This window comes from Henckelia pumila, chromosome 4 (genome assembly GCF_033568475.1).
Source record: "Henckelia pumila isolate YLH828 chromosome 4, ASM3356847v2, whole genome shotgun sequence".
Lineage (NCBI taxonomy): Eukaryota > Viridiplantae > Streptophyta > Magnoliopsida > Lamiales > Gesneriaceae > Henckelia > Henckelia pumila.
Genome location: NC_133123.1, coordinates 15,355,222 through 15,373,386, shown reverse-complemented (window position 1 = coordinate 15,373,386; position 18,165 = coordinate 15,355,222). Strand labels below are relative to the sequence as shown.

The window sequence follows — 18,165 nt, the reverse complement described above, 5'->3', positions numbered from 1 at the left end:
ATAAAACAAACTCATATATAATTAATCCCGTCGTAGGAATATAAAATGAGTTGATTTCATTACCACGAGACTTCATTAAAATGCTTTTGATTCTTTTTAATTGCATGCTGAACCCCTTAACAGCGACATTAAACAATTTTCTAGTACACGCTCACTTTAGGTCGTTTATAATTTTTTTTTTTTTAATAAAGTTTATAAAATTTTGAATAATTCTCTAATGATTCTCGACGTGCCTTCGCTACATGCTCCTGGTATCTCCATTCGTGTCATTACTTTTATTATGGTTACGTTTGACGTGAAACTGGCTCACGAATCTTTTACTATTTGTTAAGTTTTAATATTTTATAAAAACTGTGGTGTTTTGGTTTGTTTTTCATTTTTCCAAAATTGCCTTAACCTACCCACGTTTTTTTTTTCTTTTTTTGCTTTATCAAATCTCTCTCTTCAATATATAATATTCTATAAATGAAAAGTGCTGCTCGGCTCTGCACCTTCTGCTGGTACCATGCATCAAATTTAAACTCTTCTTGGTTTTCATAATATTAACTTCATATAAAAAATTGAATAAGAAAATAAAATTACAAAAAATATTTCAATTTATACAAATAATTTAATCTCCACTTGCATCGTATATGTGCTTTTTACTAGTATTTATTTATGAGATGAACAGACCCGACCGTTCAATCTGCTCATAGTTATAATAAAAAAATAATATTTTTAACATAAAAAATAATATATTTTTATGGCTGAACCAAATAAAAAATCTGTCTCACAAAATTGAGTCGTGAGACCATCACAAGAGTTATATATATATATATATATATTATATTAATATATATATATAGGGAGTTGATATTTAGACTTCATTTTGTGTTATCTACACTCCACTTCAAGTGTAAAATATGTGTCCAATTTACTCACAAATGGAGTGCAAATAACAAAAAATGGAGTGTAAATATCAACTCCCATATATATATATATATAGTTTTGTTATGCTGCCCACCTCCGGTGCCCACATCCATGCCCACCTATGAGGTGTCAATCATCCAATGGATGAGATGAATCATATACAAATGGTTCATCCAATGGATGAGTGCCACCTCATAGGTGGGCATGGAGGTGGCATCATAGAAAACTCTCTCTCTCTCTATATATATATATATATATATATATATATATATATATATATATAGTTCTTTTATGGTGCCCAACACTATATGCCCACTTCATGTCCGCCATGTATAATAAATGAGTTGACCGATACAATAAATGAGTTGACTTGCACATGGTGGGTATGAAGTGGACATATAGTGTTGGGCACCATAAAAAAACTATATATATATATATATATATATATATATATAAAGCCAAACAGGGAAATATAAAAAAAAATCTTTAAAATGCCCGGCAAAATTACAGAGCCGCTTAGAAGTTAGATCTCCAAACAACATTTATTTTTTCCCCAAGGAAAAGAGTGCCTACCCCCAAGAAATTCTACAAACATTTCTCAACATTCAGATTCTCAAAATCCGGGTCTCGTTTCATAGATTTGGTCAAATACTTGCACTTTTCCCTGATTTAGTTCATTATTTTAATATAATCCTCACACTTTATTACTATACTACTCCATATAAAAAAAACATCAAACATGATTAAATTCCATCGGTGACAAGGGTACTCGGGAGTCTACATGCTTTGTAGTTTCTTTTATTCTTGGAATATTTAGTGGCAAGTGAGTGGCAATGTCGAACTGGATGGGATTTTGGGTTGTGATTTTTGTTGCGGTTGTTTCGAGCAAATGGGGTGTTAAAAGTTTCGAATTTGACGAGGTTTTTAGGAAGAATAGAACAAGATTTTCGTTTTTGGAGTCCATTTCTTACTTGGACACCATATATGGAGTGTCTGCTGCAGCTCCTCCAGCCAATGCTCTCATGGTGGGTCTCACTCTAATTCCAGGAGCTGCTGCTAAAGGGGCTGGTACTTTTATCCTTCCTTTTCCAAAGGCTCTCTAAATCTGGGATTTTGTTTTTCTTCTTTTTTCAAGATTCATTTTTTGTAACAAAATTGTTAAGGGAATTGAGTTTCTTCCTTTGTTTGAGGTTTAATAATAGTTTCCAGTGTCTTAATTAGCACTGAATTTCTTTAAAGAATTATGGTTTATCATTTGATTTCCAGGGATTTCTGCTCTTTTCTTCTCTTTTTGTATGATATTTATCTGAATCCTGGTTGTGGCATTTTGTGTGTTTTTGTTTGTTTAGTTTAACTTTTGGTTTAATTTTTTTTTTTCCTCCTAGTATTCTTCTTTCAGTACTGCAATGGATCTTCAATCTTGTGTTTTATTTTTGTAGTTCGTTAATTTTTTGACGATTTTTCAAATTTGGACTTTTCTTCTGGAATTTTTTTTTTTATATTATAGTTGCCTTTGGCTTCTACTGTAACAATTCATTTTCCACTTGTTTTATGCATAATTCATGGAGAGAATTTATTGAGAGGCTTTGTTGTGTTGCTACTTTACAACTGTTATGGCTAATGAGTGCATCAATAAGTGTTTGTTAGGCAGTTGATTATGCTGAACTATCTTTTCTGGTAGCTATTACAGTTGCTATAATTAGAACTCACATGCTAAGACAAAATACTATATTGTTGATGGGCTTAAACTTTAATACTTGACAATGAAAGTTTTTTTTTTTTTTTTTTTCCTTTCTATTCTTTAATTACAATTGGGCAGAGGGGTTTTTTTTTTTTATAAAAAAAATATTATCTCCAGGTTCGAACACCTGGCCTCTCCCACGGTAACGTGGAATGGACAGTTTTCCGACGAAGTAAAGCAAACTTTTGTAACTTTTGAGTGTAACTGTCTTCTTTATTTGCAACTCATTTCAGTATGTTTGGATGGTACTCTACCTGGTTATCACTTGAATGGTGGATTTGGAACTGGAGCAAACAGTTGGCTGATCCAGTTGGAGGTTTGTACATAAAGCCTTGAAAGTCATCGTTTCTTGATTGAGTTCAATATCTATCAGGTTTTTTCATGATTTTTCAGTTTGGTGTAAATTTATGAACTTTTCAACATAACCAAAATACATTTTTATCCCTATTGAATTTAAATTCTTTTGCTTATTTGGGCTTAAATGGGTGGCCATAATCACTAATTTGCCGGGCTTGTTGCACCTGGGTTATTTTCCTATCATAACTAATGGTTAATTTTGAGTATGGACATTCGAGATGCTATGTACTGTTTTTGTTAATAATTATAAGGCCTTATATTTGAGACTTGTGTCAGGGTGGAGGGTGGTGCAACACTATAAGATCCTGTGTTTTCCGTAAAACCACACGTCGTGGGTCATCCAAATATTTTGAGAAAGAACTTCCATTTACAGGGATACTAAGTAACAAGGCTGAGGAAAATCCAGGTTCAATGGAAAGAAATTGTTAAATTATGTCACACATTATCTCATTCTCATTTTGATTGGTTTATCATTTGTATGATCTTAATATTTGACGTGCAGATTTTTTTAACTGGAATAGAGTAAAGATACGATATTGCGACGGGGCCTCCTTTGCCGGTGATGGTGAAGACAAGGTCGGTCTCAGACTCTCAGTTTTAGCCATGACATTCTATCTATTATTTAATTGTAAATCAGTTTTTCCTGCACAATTACTAGCTGTCCGTTCTATGGTTTTTTATGAGCATCTGGCCAATTTCCAGATCCAAAAGCCCATAAAAACAAGACTTTGCACAATTACCCCCAACAGCCAACCGATTGTATCTTCCTTATTTTCTGAGAATGATTAACAGTCGAAGTTGCCCAGAAATACATCGCATATAAACTTTTAAAACCCTGCAACGTGACGTAAGATACGGGTAATGGGTACTACACATTCCGTGCTAAGTTTTAAGTATTCTATGTTTTAATGGAAATACTTTACCTACTGATCTGGTTGTTTAGTGTTCAAGCTTCCATAATATGTTTCATCTATTAAGAAAAACACGTTAGTGCAGGCTGCAGCATTGCAGTTCAGAGGACAACGTATATGGCAAGCAGCAATTGAAGAGCTGATGTCGAAAGGAATGCGCAATGCTGACCATGTAATCAAATTGATATGCTACTTCTTTCAGTTAAAAGTCACTCTGCATGTCTAAATTTACTTTGTTAAAAATTCTGATAATGAAATTAAAGTTTGACAATTAAAACCTTCAAAATAATTTCCATTTTTTCAGGCGCTTCTTTCTGGTTGCTCTGCGGGTGGTTTAGCTTCTATACTGCATTGTGATGAGTTTAGAGAATTTTTTCCATCAAGTACAAAAGTGAAATGTTTGAGCGATGCTGGACTGTTTATGGATGCGTAATTTCCAAATCTTGATACAATATTTCCTTTTCACTAATTTCATTGTATGCTGTATCCACATTTTTTTCCCTCGCAGCACCGATGTATCTGGAGGACACACAATGCGAAGTTTCTTTGGCGGTGTTGTTGGCTTACAGGTACTTGGTTCAATCAAAGTAATGATTTAACATGTTCATGTATCTTGTAAATTTATTCAGAGTTTTTGATTTAAATGGTGCTGTAAGAATAGTTTAGTCCTGGATTATATATCAATTGACTCACTTTACCGCTGAGTAATGTTTCCTAGCTATTGTTCTTTGTGATATAACTACCTTTATGACGAATGGGATAAAATATTTCTGTGGTCTTCATTTCGAGAAATCATTACTAGATACATTTTTACAGGGCGTTGGAACCAACCTACCAAGCACTTGTACCAGCCACCTTGATCCAACATCAGTAAGTTTTCAGCGCTCGGTTTTTTCTGTCACTATCCTATTATATTTTATGTACCTCATCTAATCTTCTCTCCAATTTTGCCGTTATATATTGCAGTGCTTCTTCCCTCAGAATTTAATTGCAAACATCAAAACCCCTTTGTTCATTCTCAATGCTGCTTATGATTCATGGCAGGTAGGAAACTGGTTTGCTATTTTATTTTCCTTTTTGAAAGCACAAATTATTTTCAGGCCACCTTTCATGAGCTTCGACTTCTAGAAAAGTGGTTTCTAATACAATATCAGAGTCAGGGATCACAAATCCTAAACCACTTATCCACCATAATCCATGTTATTCATTTACTTCGATTTGGTGCTTATTTCTAGATGTTTGTTGGCTAGCACCCGGCAGATATATATATATATATATTTTCTGGCCTAGAGCTTATAGATGGTGGACGGTTAAATTATAAAACTATTGTGTTAGACTACTTTCTAAGAACTTGAACTTTTGGAAAAAAATCATTCCGGAGATAACTTTTCAACAGGCTGAACTTCTCTACGTTATATAACCTGTAATATGTCCAAATAAAAATTTCTTCTCATCTCGTATTCAGGTCCAACAAAGCTTGGCTCCTCCATCAGCTGATCCAAGTGGGACGTGGCGTGAATGTAAAATGGACAATGAAAAATGTTCAGCAACACAGCTTCAATTTCTGCAAGGTTACTTGAAATTTTCAAGCTATGAGTTTTCTCATGTTTGGAGCATTTCTAGTTCTTAACGATTCTGCTGTGGAACAGGTTTTAGGAATTCAATGCTGAATGCAATCAAAGGCGTTGAAGGGGTGGGTCAAAATGGGTTGTTCATAAATTCTTGTTTCGCTCACTGCCAATCGGAAAGGCAGGATACTTGGTTCGCAGATGATTCTCCGGTACTTGGGAATAAGGTATTTTTTCTCAAGAAACTACACTATGATTCCATTTCTTAGTTCAAATTAGTTACTTAATTCTTCATGCCTTCTGAAGGTTTTTGCTTGTAAGACTCTTTCTGACACACAATGTGAAAGGAAGATTCTAGCGAATTATTATGGCTCGTGTTTGTATAGTGAAAATAGAACTATTATGGTGGAAGCTATATTTGTCTATACTGGCACGACGATAGATCATGTGGTGATGGGGTTGTTTTACCATTTAAAAAAGTTTGAGTTGCATTGTCATAGTCTGTTATAATTTTTGGAACAGCGATACACACTCCTGTTTACAAATATTTCCAGATGTTTGATGGTTAATGCTAAATTTGATCGAGATTGTTTAACTGGGTGACTATATTGTTTCACAGGCGATAGCCATTTCGGTTGGAGATTGGTATTTTGATCGACGAAGTAGCAAGGCGATTGACTGCGCGTATCCATGTGACACAACATGTCACAACCTGGTATTTAATTGAACCAGTAGTATTACTTGATACTTATACACCATTTATTGTTGGTTTGATCAATTGATCATCAAATATGACTCTAGTAATTTAAGCAGCCATTTGTTGCAAGGAAGGAAAAAAAATAAAGAGAAAGAAAAATCTAAGGCAATAAATAGCCTATTCTGCTGTGAAATTTATGTACTGCATTGGCCAACTAGGGTCATGTTTGGACCTTTGGATCTTGGATTCTATTAAAGAAAATAGCTGTGAAACGCAAAAAGACGTTTTTATTATATTTATCATCGTTTTGTTTTAGTGCACTTAAAAGAAACTCTATATATATATATCTCAATATACCACCTTTGTTTTGCCACGGGCCAAACACCACATTCCCAATAAAAGACACAAGTTTTCGAGTTCAAGACCTAAAGTTGGAGAACCACTTCCCTTTATACTCTCTCCGTTTAAATTATTTAGGTTTTTTTTACACACAGATTAAGAATTTGAAAAACAAATTTTCATATAAACTTCTTATTTTATATTTAACTCATAAAAAATGGTTGCACGTTTCACAAAACTTAGTCAATAAGGATATATTAGTAAGAATATAAAAATTATTGGTAAATATATATCTGAGACAAACGAAAAAGAAAGATTAGATTTTTGTGAAACATGCTGATTCGACTTATATTACAACAAAAAATAATATTTTTGGTATGAAAAATATTATTTTTCATAGTTGGATCAAATTAAAAACTTGTCTTACAAAATTGATCTGTGAAAGCATCTTATATGAGGTTTTGTGAAAACCTATTGGAGAAACGTATTTCTTTTATGTGTCATTGATTACATCATCCTGATGCAATTAAGACAATTTAAGGAACAAAATTATGCAATTAAGAAAAAAAACGAGGGGGTTAGTTTTGACTTTTGAGTTTTGGGAATCTTTGCAATAATAAAATTGTAAAAACATAATTTTTTTAAAAAAAATGTGGGAGGAGAGGTCTAACTAGGCGGCTGAGGTTTGTATTTACTATTATATTGGCAGACATATAAAGAATCAAATAAATTTGTTTTAATGAATTGTGTGTCTTTAAAGTCAATTTTCATAGGAAGTGTCCTTTGTGGAATCAATGTCTCCATGCGCTGCCTCGTGAAAGAAAAGGTCCAAATGAAATCAACGTCAAGAAAATGAGCATCTTTGCGATTAGGACATTTATTTATTGAGAAAACAAAAATATTTTTATGTAAAATTATCTTCAACAGTTGAATTGAGTTTTCATTAGTTAATAATGGCAATGATATTTTGTGATTTATTGCAAGAGTTGAATGGGATGAACTCAAAAATATTTACTTTTTTGTTGGATGCAATAATTGTCTATGTTGAGTATATCTATTGAAACGTATCGCTTGAGTTGTTATGTGTTTAAAAAATTTGAGTTATACCACTACCATTAGCTATAACTTAAAGTGGTAAGCGACCGATCACGAGTTCTATATCCGTTGATTATAAGGAGTACATTTATTGAGAGACAAATTGTTGGGTACAGTAAATGTTCCTGCTAGAACAATTAAAACATTCATTACTACCAGTTATAATTTTTGATGAAGTGACAAGCGTATCAATATTTTTTTACATGATATATATTTTTAAGTGGAATTCTTTATTTTTTTTGTTTTTTTTACGAAAATTATAAATAAATAAAGTAGCGCTGCTAGAAAAAAAACACGACTATCACACATTAAAACAGACTATATATATAGATTTTTTTTTTAAAAGAGGAAATTATTGATGTAATTTCTGCAAATATATGATTACAGTAGAAAATGCAAATATGAAAACAATCATATATGATAAATTAATTAATGCAAATATTGTGCTTGAATTATAACATCGTACCAATTTTGTTTTGTTCACTTTTTGGTTCATTAAAAGTGGTCTCTCGCCGGTCAAAATAATTCATTAAATCATCACTTAAATTAATTTCAGTATCCAAATAATGATAAGTATTCTTTCGATAACGTTGAATTCTAAAGGGCTGTTCCTATTACATGAATATCAATGGATTCAAGTCTTTAATCAACAATGACTAAAAATCGATAGAAGCAATTGGCTCCGGGAGTTCCGAAAAATGAATACAATATCATGAAATATGTAATAAACATTTAAAGTAACACAACATACGTCTATTTTAGCTAGCGCTCGTGCACATCCCTCGATTTAACCCCCAATGAGCCTCTGACTCATGTGGGATGGGATCCCCTTCGGGGTCAACCTTTTTTTTAAAATAAATTGACGATATTATTAAGAGTTAATTATATACACCACCATTATTAAATCTCGAGATTGCTAAAACCCTATATGAGAAAATAATTATCTATTAATTCTTTGTGTTTTCAAATCTTAAACACATAGTTTCCATGTTTTCAAATTTCGAACATTTACCTTATTGTTCGTACGTGTATTCAGGGATGTTTATGTTCAAATTTGAAAACGTACAATGGAAGTTAACAATTACACGAGATTTCAAAAAATTTGTGATTTCACATGTATAATGTATGCAGTCTTTATTTGAATTATAACATCGAATTTTCCACCTTGCGATCTTAAAATGAGCATAAAACAAGCCATACTATTAGAGATGTCAAAACGGGTCGGCGGAGCGGGCCGGCCCACAACCCGTCGCAACCCACCATTAGACGGGGCGGGGCTGGCCGGGCCACCTTTTAGGCGGGTTGGAAAAACACCAACTAATCCACCTATTTTTAGTGGCGGGGCGGGCCAACCCAACATGCCTACGTGTAATTTGGCGGGTTTTGGCGAGCCAACCCACAACCCACAACCCACCATGAGGCGGGACGGGGTGGGCCAGCCCAATTTTAAGTGGGTTGAGAAATCATCAACTCAACCCATCTATTTTATATAGCGGGGCGGGCCAACCCAACGGGCCTAGCCTATTTTGACATCTCTACATACTATTCATGATATCAACAAACTCATCTTCCGTGTTCGAGCCCATCATCATCATCATCATCATCATCATCATTATTATTATTATTATTATTATTATTATTATTATTATTATTATTATTATTTTGTGTTCAATATTATTATTATTTTCTTGTGGATATAAAACCGTAGGGCCAATAGGAAGGAACCCAATAATTTGCTTCACATGCATTGATATCGGAAACGAGCGAGTAAAATAAATGATGCTCCAAACAATACCGATAGATTAAAAAAAGATTTTTTGATTCAATTAATTTGGGAAGTCTGCATTAGGAGTTTGCACGTGGGCTCCCAAAAGATACCTCTGCCTCAATACCCCATCGCCCACAATACATACGATACGATTGTATGTATAGTCCATTTCATATGCCTTTAAAATTTCATTTGCATTATTAAAACTTTTCGTCGATATACACAAAAGTATTTGTCTTTTTGGAAAAAAAGTCCATGTCAAAACCCATGCATATTAAGTATACCTTTTATTTTTTTCAAAAAAAAAGAATTTACACCGACAGAACGTGCAGTGTCTGTCCTTGTCCTATTCCTTCGATGTACATGAATTAATCTTCATACTAACACAATAGTTTGAAAATCATACTAGTTATGTGAGATAAATCACATTAAACATATTCTATATATACAACAAACTCGTTCAAAAAAATATTAATACATAAAATCAAACTCATGATTATTGATCGATATCATAAAATACCCGAGCTCTTTTGTGTTCCCGGTCTCCCCCTACAGCTACGGGTAGTAAAAGTGGGGGTTGTGTCACTTAATTATCAAGTGTCCACAAGCAAATGGAATCCATCCAAGTTGTGATATTTCGAGTCGCGAGAAATAAAAGATATAAAAGCCTAATCGCCTCAGAGTTTCAGACAAATTGAGAATTCTTGATTCGTTGGTGATCTCACTAGGTAATAATGCTCAACATCAAGGGCCGGCGGATGGAACAAGATGCGTTATTTAATCGGTCTATATATGATTAGTCTTTTTTCGTTTTACGAAAAAAATTATAACATGTGATAATTGTATAATTTTTTTATATCATATATATATAGTTACTCATATACTACATTTTAATGGCTCTTATAACAGAGACAATCATTATATCTGATCGATCCATCTCACATTAATAATTGCACAACTTGCAATTCATGGAATCAAACTTATGACATTGCATCTCACACCAATTAAATAATGAACATAATCGTTTTATCAAAAACTATAACTATTTATAGCATGTTACTCAAATTTTTTTAAATCCCAATCTATATATATAGCTGCTTAACCACTTCGATATACTAAGTTGTTGTAATGGTCGCTTTCTGAATTCTCCATGGATCCAATACCTAGTACCATGAGGATTAATGAGTTTTTGTTTTATTTCACAAATGAGGCATCCAACGTGTCTTGAATATATATCACACACAAGTCCTGCGAAAGCAACACTCTGGCTTGCTACGTATATGATCAAATTAATTAGGACCCATGGAGGATATATATATATATATATATATATATATATATATATATATATATATATATACCTCAAATATCTGTCACTAAGAATGAATTAGAGAATAAAGATTATTTTTTTAAAATGAAAATTATACAATTTATGTTTGGGTTTATGTTTGGAGATTTAAAGTAAATTTACCCTTCATTTATCCTATAATATTCTACATATAAAAGTAATGTTTTAAAAAAAAAATGAATTTGATGTACGATTCGAGTTGTTGGGGAAGAGGAGCTAGCTAAGTACTTGAGACAGAGAGTAAAAAGTGAAAAAATCCCCATCATCAGGAGACAACGAAAGACAACAATTTAAGGCAAACAATTCCTTAGAATCTAAGCATTTCTATGCCCCCTCAATTTCATTTAAATGTTAACATTTCTTTTGGATATTTTTATGAATAGTATTGAAAGAGATTGATACTTTGCCGACGTTAGATAAGTGAAAGTTTCGGACAGTCACTTTGATGTCTCGTAAATTAGGTCAAACTATCTCACTCGTTATGTCGGGTCGTGGGCCAAACTCACAGAGTGCGATTCTACAACTAGTTTTTATAACAACTATTTTGAAATGGATTCGCTCTATAAAAGAGTAAAAATTATTTTGGTACATGAACTATTGATAAAATGTTAAATTGATAAATGAACTATTAAAAATAGTTTAATTGGTATATGATTAAACTCAAAAGTAAATTTTGTCATTTACTAAAAAATTTTAAGTCCAAAAATGTTATTAAATTCAAATACATACATATTTTACATTTTAAATTATTTTATTAATTACAAATGTAAAAATAAATTCATATTTACTAATTACTATACTATAAAATTAAATTATATATCATATATCCGAAAAAATATTCAACGTAAAATTTGTATATTATAAATTACAAAAAAAAACACACACACACACACATATATATATATATCATTTTTTAATTTTATTAATATAAATAGTAATATTATAAAATAGATAAAAAGAAAAAAAATATTTATTATATATTTTTTAATATATTATTTTGAATTTATAATTTATCAATTATTATATATGTGTATGTATATGTGTATGTTTGTATTAATTGATATTTATAATATTTTCGTACAATGAGTTCGATTTTTTTTTATAATATAAAATTTAACTAAATATAAATTTATGTTTATAATTGTAATAAAATAATTTTGAAAAAAAAACATGTATCTATTTTAACTTTACAAAAACATTGGATTATAAAATAATTTAGGTAAAGGGTAAAATTGTCTTTAAAACTTGATCATGTACCAATCAAACCATTTTCAATAGTTCATGTATCAATTTGACATTTTATCAATAGTTCGTGTACTAAAATGAATTTTACTCTAAAAATAATTAACTAAAATTGTTACAGAAGTCCTGATAGTCTTTATACACTATTTTAAATATTCATTTTTTTCTATGTAGGACATGAGTTTTACACATTTTATTTGGTATAATAATTTTGAGATAAATTAATTAGGGTTCTGTAAAAGTTTTTAGGAAGCATTTATCAGTTTTAATTTCCTTAACAAAATTTAAAAATTTTATGAAATAATAGCTGAGAAGTGCTTCTTAAAAGTCTTCCAAACACTACGTTAGTCTTCTAACAACATGAGAAAATATATAAATGTTTTTATTTATTAATAAAAAATAAGTGGTTTTTTGTGTCTGATTTAACTAATAAAAAAAAATAATTTATTTGATATCAAGATCAAATTTAAAACGAGATCTTAAATTCAAAATCTCATTAAAACGATATACTCTCGAGCCTCAACTTAAAAACAAAATATTCATCCAAGAATCGTTCGTGAGCGCATGGAAAAATATAGGGTAGGACGGTGATATTAAATTTTTTTTTAAAAAATTATTAAAAGATTAATATATGTAGTTTGATACTTTAATTACACATCTGTAATGTTAGTCATTGGGTCACACTCGATAAGAGTACTGAATATATTATGATTGTGAGGTCTCGATTCTAATCATCTAATCTCGGGATAAACGATAATTAAGCATACAAGATCCAAGATTACAAAGCAAAGGAATTTTTTTTTTTAAATAGTGCTCGCTCGCTCGATAAAACATTACCGATCGAGCGGCCCATAAATTCCAAGTCTCTGCCGAGACTTATCAAAGTCCCCCGCTCGATCGGTAAAATCTTACCGATCGAGCGGAAACAAAATGCATGTCTTTCTGTCTCAGTTCAGGGGTGCTCGCTCGATCGGTAAGATTCAACCGATCGAGCGGCACAAATCTGCAGAAAACAAAACAGATTGCTCGACTCCATTTAACTTAAAATCTTCAAAACTAATATCCATTCAACATGATAAATCATCCAAGCATCATGCATAATTCAATATCAGGTAGTTCTAAAGTTATACAATCTCAAACTAGTAAAACCTGCTTCAATCTAGCTTATTCAATACATACAATACAAGTTCGAATACGATCTAAGTTCGATTACATATTCGACTTCTACAACAACAAGGCCTCACTCTATCAACTCGTCCACCTAGCCATGCGATCTCTGACTTGGTCTTGCTCCACCTGTTGCCAAGTACACATACAAACAAAGACAACAGCCGGATAATCCGGTGAGAATAATATTTCCAGTAAAAGAGACAAACATGCAATATCAAATAAGTATCTCAAAACGAAATACATCAACTTCCAAATATTCATATATCAACCATGCAATTCCAAGACAAATCCAAATGAAATGCATGTCTTTAAAACTCTGGGATTATCAAGTTTGGATAATCCAAAAATTGCTGCTTTTGCTTTTTGGGATCCCGAGGATGAGATCACGTAAACAACTCACCGACTCTCCCGATCGAGGTGGTGCTACATATCTCCATCCTCTAGACTTTGGTGCGACTATAAGGAGTATGCTAGCACTAGATGAAATGGCTACACCCAGGCCACTCACAATATAGCCCCCAAAACGTCTAACCTAAAAGGGCCGTCCTGCCCGATAAAATCAAGGATTCTTAGCTCAAGATGAATGCAATGCAACATAACTCAATCAACTAAATTCGAGTAAAAGCAAATAACATGCAAGTATGTGATTCCTCGGAATGCTCGAATCAAGTCGGATTCGAGTCACTCGTTCCATTCCAGTCTAAGTCATCTTATACCTCTTCTCAAGATGTCGATGCTCCAAACCTGGAAACAACAACAATACTCATTCAAGATTCAATCCAACTTCCTCAATCGAATATAATAAATCGATACTATACCGGCTACAATCTCCAAGTGGCACAAAGTTGAAATCTCGCAACTTCACTGGCCTCAATTCAATCTGTACAAGAAGAAATAAAGGCTCAAGATTAACATGCAACTCAATCGAAGGCTTGGGTCAAACAATTCAAACCAATTGACAATCCAAAACTCAAACCGGCGGCATAACGGCTATAATCTGATCAAACCGGAAATGCAGACAACATAATATCAATCCAATAGACTCAAATCAACCAAAATCCCACCATAACAATCCAATTCCAACAAATCATAAAAACTCAACTTTCGAAAATCCCTTCAAAAATCATAACAAATCCGAACGACGCTCTATTTCGAAACCGACAGATAATAAACGATCAGAACTCTGCCAAGAACAACATACTTGAATCTCAAACGATTCTAAAAACATCCAAAAAATAGAATGAACTTGATCGTAGAAAAACTTATGATTGAACGAAGCTCTCGCAGCCGTGATCGCTAATCTGCCTTCAGAAATAAATTCCAACGGACGGATCGAGCTCGGGATAAAATCTGGAAGCTTGAAGAACACGTTGGGCGCCTTCAATGGAGGGAGAAACGTTGGAGGAGAAGGATGAATGAAGGAGAAAGAGTCAACCAAGCTTAAATATCTATTTAAGTCCAAAATTGCATTTTAGTCCCTGAAAAATTCAAAATTTGCAAAAAAGACCCTAATCAAAATCAAGTCGGCTTTTGAACTCTGGAATCTTAGATTATCTCAAATAAAGTCGATTAAGATAAAATCGGGGTGTTAAAATTCTCCCCCTCTAAGAAAAGATTTCGTCCTCGAAATCAAACACGGTTCCAACACGAACTCTGTCTCTCAAATACTTCTTCAAGTCCGTCAATCAAAAGTCGACTCATTCTCGTCAGCATAATCCTCATCTACTCAGTCACAATCAAATCGTCTCTGGTTTCAACTCAAGGCATAACATCTAAAGTTCGACTCGTCTAATCTGGCTATCCGTCGTTAAGAGGATATCGAACTAAAAAAGTTGAAATCAGACAACAAAATATCATCAAAATCTATGCCGAAGAACGAGTGTAATAAGGATCTCTGTCTAAACTGACAGACTTCGGCAAAACATGACATCTGACGACCTCTGACAAGATATCAATCCTCTAGTCTTGACTAAAAGTCATTCTGTACAGAAAACGGTAGCAAATTCCAACAATCGGTCAATTGAAGTCAGATAGTAGATAAAATAAGAACAACTCAAAACATCGGTTGCTGCATACAATTCTTCGGATAAAGATTCGCAGTCAAAAGTCTCATACAATCTAATTCTCTTCTCTGCCTCCAAATCAGTTCCATCTGCGAAAACAATTTCTCCAACTCTTAAGATTAGGAAAGATCACGAAAATTTCCTCATAAGACACTAGATAACAGATCTTCTAATCAATAAGATCGCTGCGAGCTCAAAATCCAGATTCAGACATTGAGTCTCGAGCGTCTTCCGCTGTCTCGATGTCTAGACTAGAGCACAATTCCTCTGAATAATAATATATCCCAAAATCCCGATAAGAAGAAGGCGCTGATCGACAGAAATTCCATCATCAAATCATACAATCGAAGAAGACCATTCGATCCAAAAAGAATTCAGACATCGAAGAATAACATACAACTGCTAGGTACCAACATCTGCTATACGATTCTCAAAAGCTCTGAAAGATCATTACAATTCTCATTCCAAAAAGGTAAGAAATCAACGACAAGAATTTCTAGTCTCAACTAATTCTTCTGAAAGATCCGGTTAATAGAATTTACCAATACTACTGGAGCATTCGACAATTCAAACGATTCAACCAAAGTTAAGGAGCACGATTAATCATTAAACAGATTCTTAAATAAGAAGGCAAGAGACTCACCAAAATCTAACATTCAATAAGAGTAGGAAAAACCAAATCGAACATTTACTTGATATGTCAATCTCGGGTGCAGCCTGAGTCTGCGGATCCTCAGACAGAGCAAAAACTCGTGCCTGCTGTCTGGGAGATTGGTTCGCGTACTGGTTAAATTCCTGTCTATTCTGCTGCTGAGGTTGGAAAGAGTGGACAGTAGGTGCTTGCTGCTGAGGCTGAGCTGACTGTCTCGAAGAACTTCTACTCTGTGCTTGCTTAGGGACACGCTGAGGACACATTCTTGCAAAGTGCCCAACCTGGTTACAGATATGACAGCTTCCAAAAATACCTCTACACTGATCACTGTAATGACGACATCCGCAATTGGCACAAGACATGCCTGACTGACCCGAACTCTGTCCCGATCCAAACTTTCTTGAGCCACTAGAGCTCGAAGAACAGGTTCCATGCTTCTTAAACTACTTTCCTTTCTGATGATAGTAATCCTTCTTATTACCTCCACTGCTACCACCTTCAGAACTCGGTGGTTGGTTCTGAAATTGAAAGGACTGGTTCTGGTAATACGATGGTTGGTTCTGGTATTGAGAAGGTTGTGCCTGAAACTGTCCTTGCTGCTGCTGCGGTACAAACTGACCTCCTCTCTGTCTCCACAAACCTGCTTCAGCTCCCTTTGCATGATTCATGGCATCCGCAAAATTATCAGGCCTAGCAGTGTTTACCAGTGTGAAGATGTCAGGGTTCAGACCATTAATGTACTGGTCGGCTTTAGCTTCTTCATTGTCAGCAATGTGCGGTGCAAATCTCAGCAAACTATCAAACTTGGCTACGTATTCCTCAATATTCAAATTCTCTTGCCTCAGATTCGCAAATTCGGCTCCCTTGTCCTTTCGGTACGAAACTGGGAAAAACCGTTTATAAAACTCAGACTTAAATAGATTCCAGTTAATAGTTGTACCTCGGTTCTCCATGGATCTCTTCGTCGTGATCCACCAGTTCTTAGCAACACCACGAAGCTGATGAATGACCAACCTGGTTCTGCGGTCGTCAGAATAGTCAAGGGAATCGAAAAACTGATCAACGTCATCCAACCAACCCTCACAGTCAACTGGATTTTCAGTACCCATCAACAACGGCGGATTAAACGACTGGAACCTCTTCAGCAAGGTTTCCATCGGCGTCGCTATAACATCTATCTGAACAGTTTTGGTACTATCTTGCTCATTTGGTGGAGTAACTGGCGGTGGGTTCCTGTTAATAACTCGTGGAGGACCCATCTAATAATCAAAGGTTAGGACACAAGATATCTCAATCGCTGCAATTCGATGTCCTTGCAATCTCTCAAAATTCCGGATACAGTTGAATTACAGTTCATATCTCAAATAATTCATGCTTTATAAATTAAATCACATAGTCATGTAATTTAAATAATTCTCAATTAATAAAGCATGCTCGCATGGTATTTAAACAAATCAATTTAAAAAACTCATCACATGCGAGAATTCAATTCATGCGGACTCGATCTACCCCGCTCACTTCTAAATTCAGTCCAAGAATCTTATCTCTCTGATACCACTTAATGTGAGGCCTCGATTCTAATCATCTGATCTCGGGATAAACGATAATTAAGCATACAAGATCCAAGATTAAAAGCAAAGGAATTTTTTTTTTAAAATAGTGCTCGCTCGATCGGTAAAACATTACCGATCGAGCGGCCCATAAATTCCAAGTCTCTGCCGAGACTTATCAAAGTCCCCCGCTCGATCGGTAAAATCTTACCGATCGAGCGGACACAAAATGCCCGACTTTCTGTCTCAGTTCAGGGGTGCTCGCTCGATCGGTAAGATTCAACCGATCGAGCGGCACAAATCTGCAGAAAACAAAACAGATTGCTCGACTCCATTTAACTTAAAATCTTCAAAACTAATATCCATTCAACATAAATAAATCATCCAAGCATCATGCATAATCCAATACCAGGTAGTTCTAAAGTTATACAATCTCAAACTAGTAGAACCTGCTTCAATCTAGCTTATTCGATGCATACAATACCAGTTCGAATACGATCTAAGTTCAATTACATATTCGACTTCTACAACAACAAGGCCTCACTCTATCAACTCGTCCACCTAGCCATGCGATCTCTGACTCGGTCTTGTCCCACCTATTTCCAAGTACACATACAAACAAAGACAACAGCCGGATAATCCGGTGAGAATAATATTCCCAGTAAAAGAGACAAACATGCAATATCAAATAAGTATCTCAAAACGAAATACATCAACTTCCAAATATTCATATATCAACCATGCAATTCCAAGAA

The 18,165-nt window shown here is 34.0% G+C and overlaps 1 protein-coding gene across 1 annotated transcript; it reads left to right on the top strand.

The window, feature by feature from the left end:
* The first annotated feature begins 1,422 nt into the window (after positions 1-1,422).
* LOC140894587 (pectin acetylesterase 12-like) lies at positions 1,423-6,482 on the top strand. Its single transcript, XM_073303140.1, has 12 exons — positions 1,423-1,977; positions 2,884-2,966; positions 3,284-3,413; positions 3,510-3,583; positions 4,004-4,090; positions 4,223-4,347; positions 4,427-4,487; positions 4,735-4,788; positions 4,885-4,962; positions 5,384-5,489; positions 5,568-5,713; positions 6,106-6,482. Exons 1-12 carry the CDS (start codon positions 1,743-1,745, stop codon positions 6,211-6,213), a joined length of 1,287 nt encoding a protein of 428 aa, XP_073159241.1. The 5' UTR covers positions 1,423-1,742; the 3' UTR covers positions 6,214-6,482.
* Positions 6,483-18,165: the final 11,683 nt, after the last annotated feature.

Bases quoted from the DNA above. Each gene is read 5' to 3' on its own strand.
- LOC140894587 (XM_073303140.1), top strand. From the start codon at position 1,743: ATGTCGAACTGGATGGGATTTTGGGTTGTGATTTTTGTTGCGGTTGTT. The intron at 2,967-3,283 runs GTTTGTACATAA...GACTTGTGTCAG, and splicing joins GTTGGCTGATCCAGTTGGAG to GGTGGAGGGTGGTGCAACAC. The intron at 5,714-6,105 runs GTATTTTTTCTC...ATTGTTTCACAG, and splicing joins CTCCGGTACTTGGGAATAAG to GCGATAGCCATTTCGGTTGG.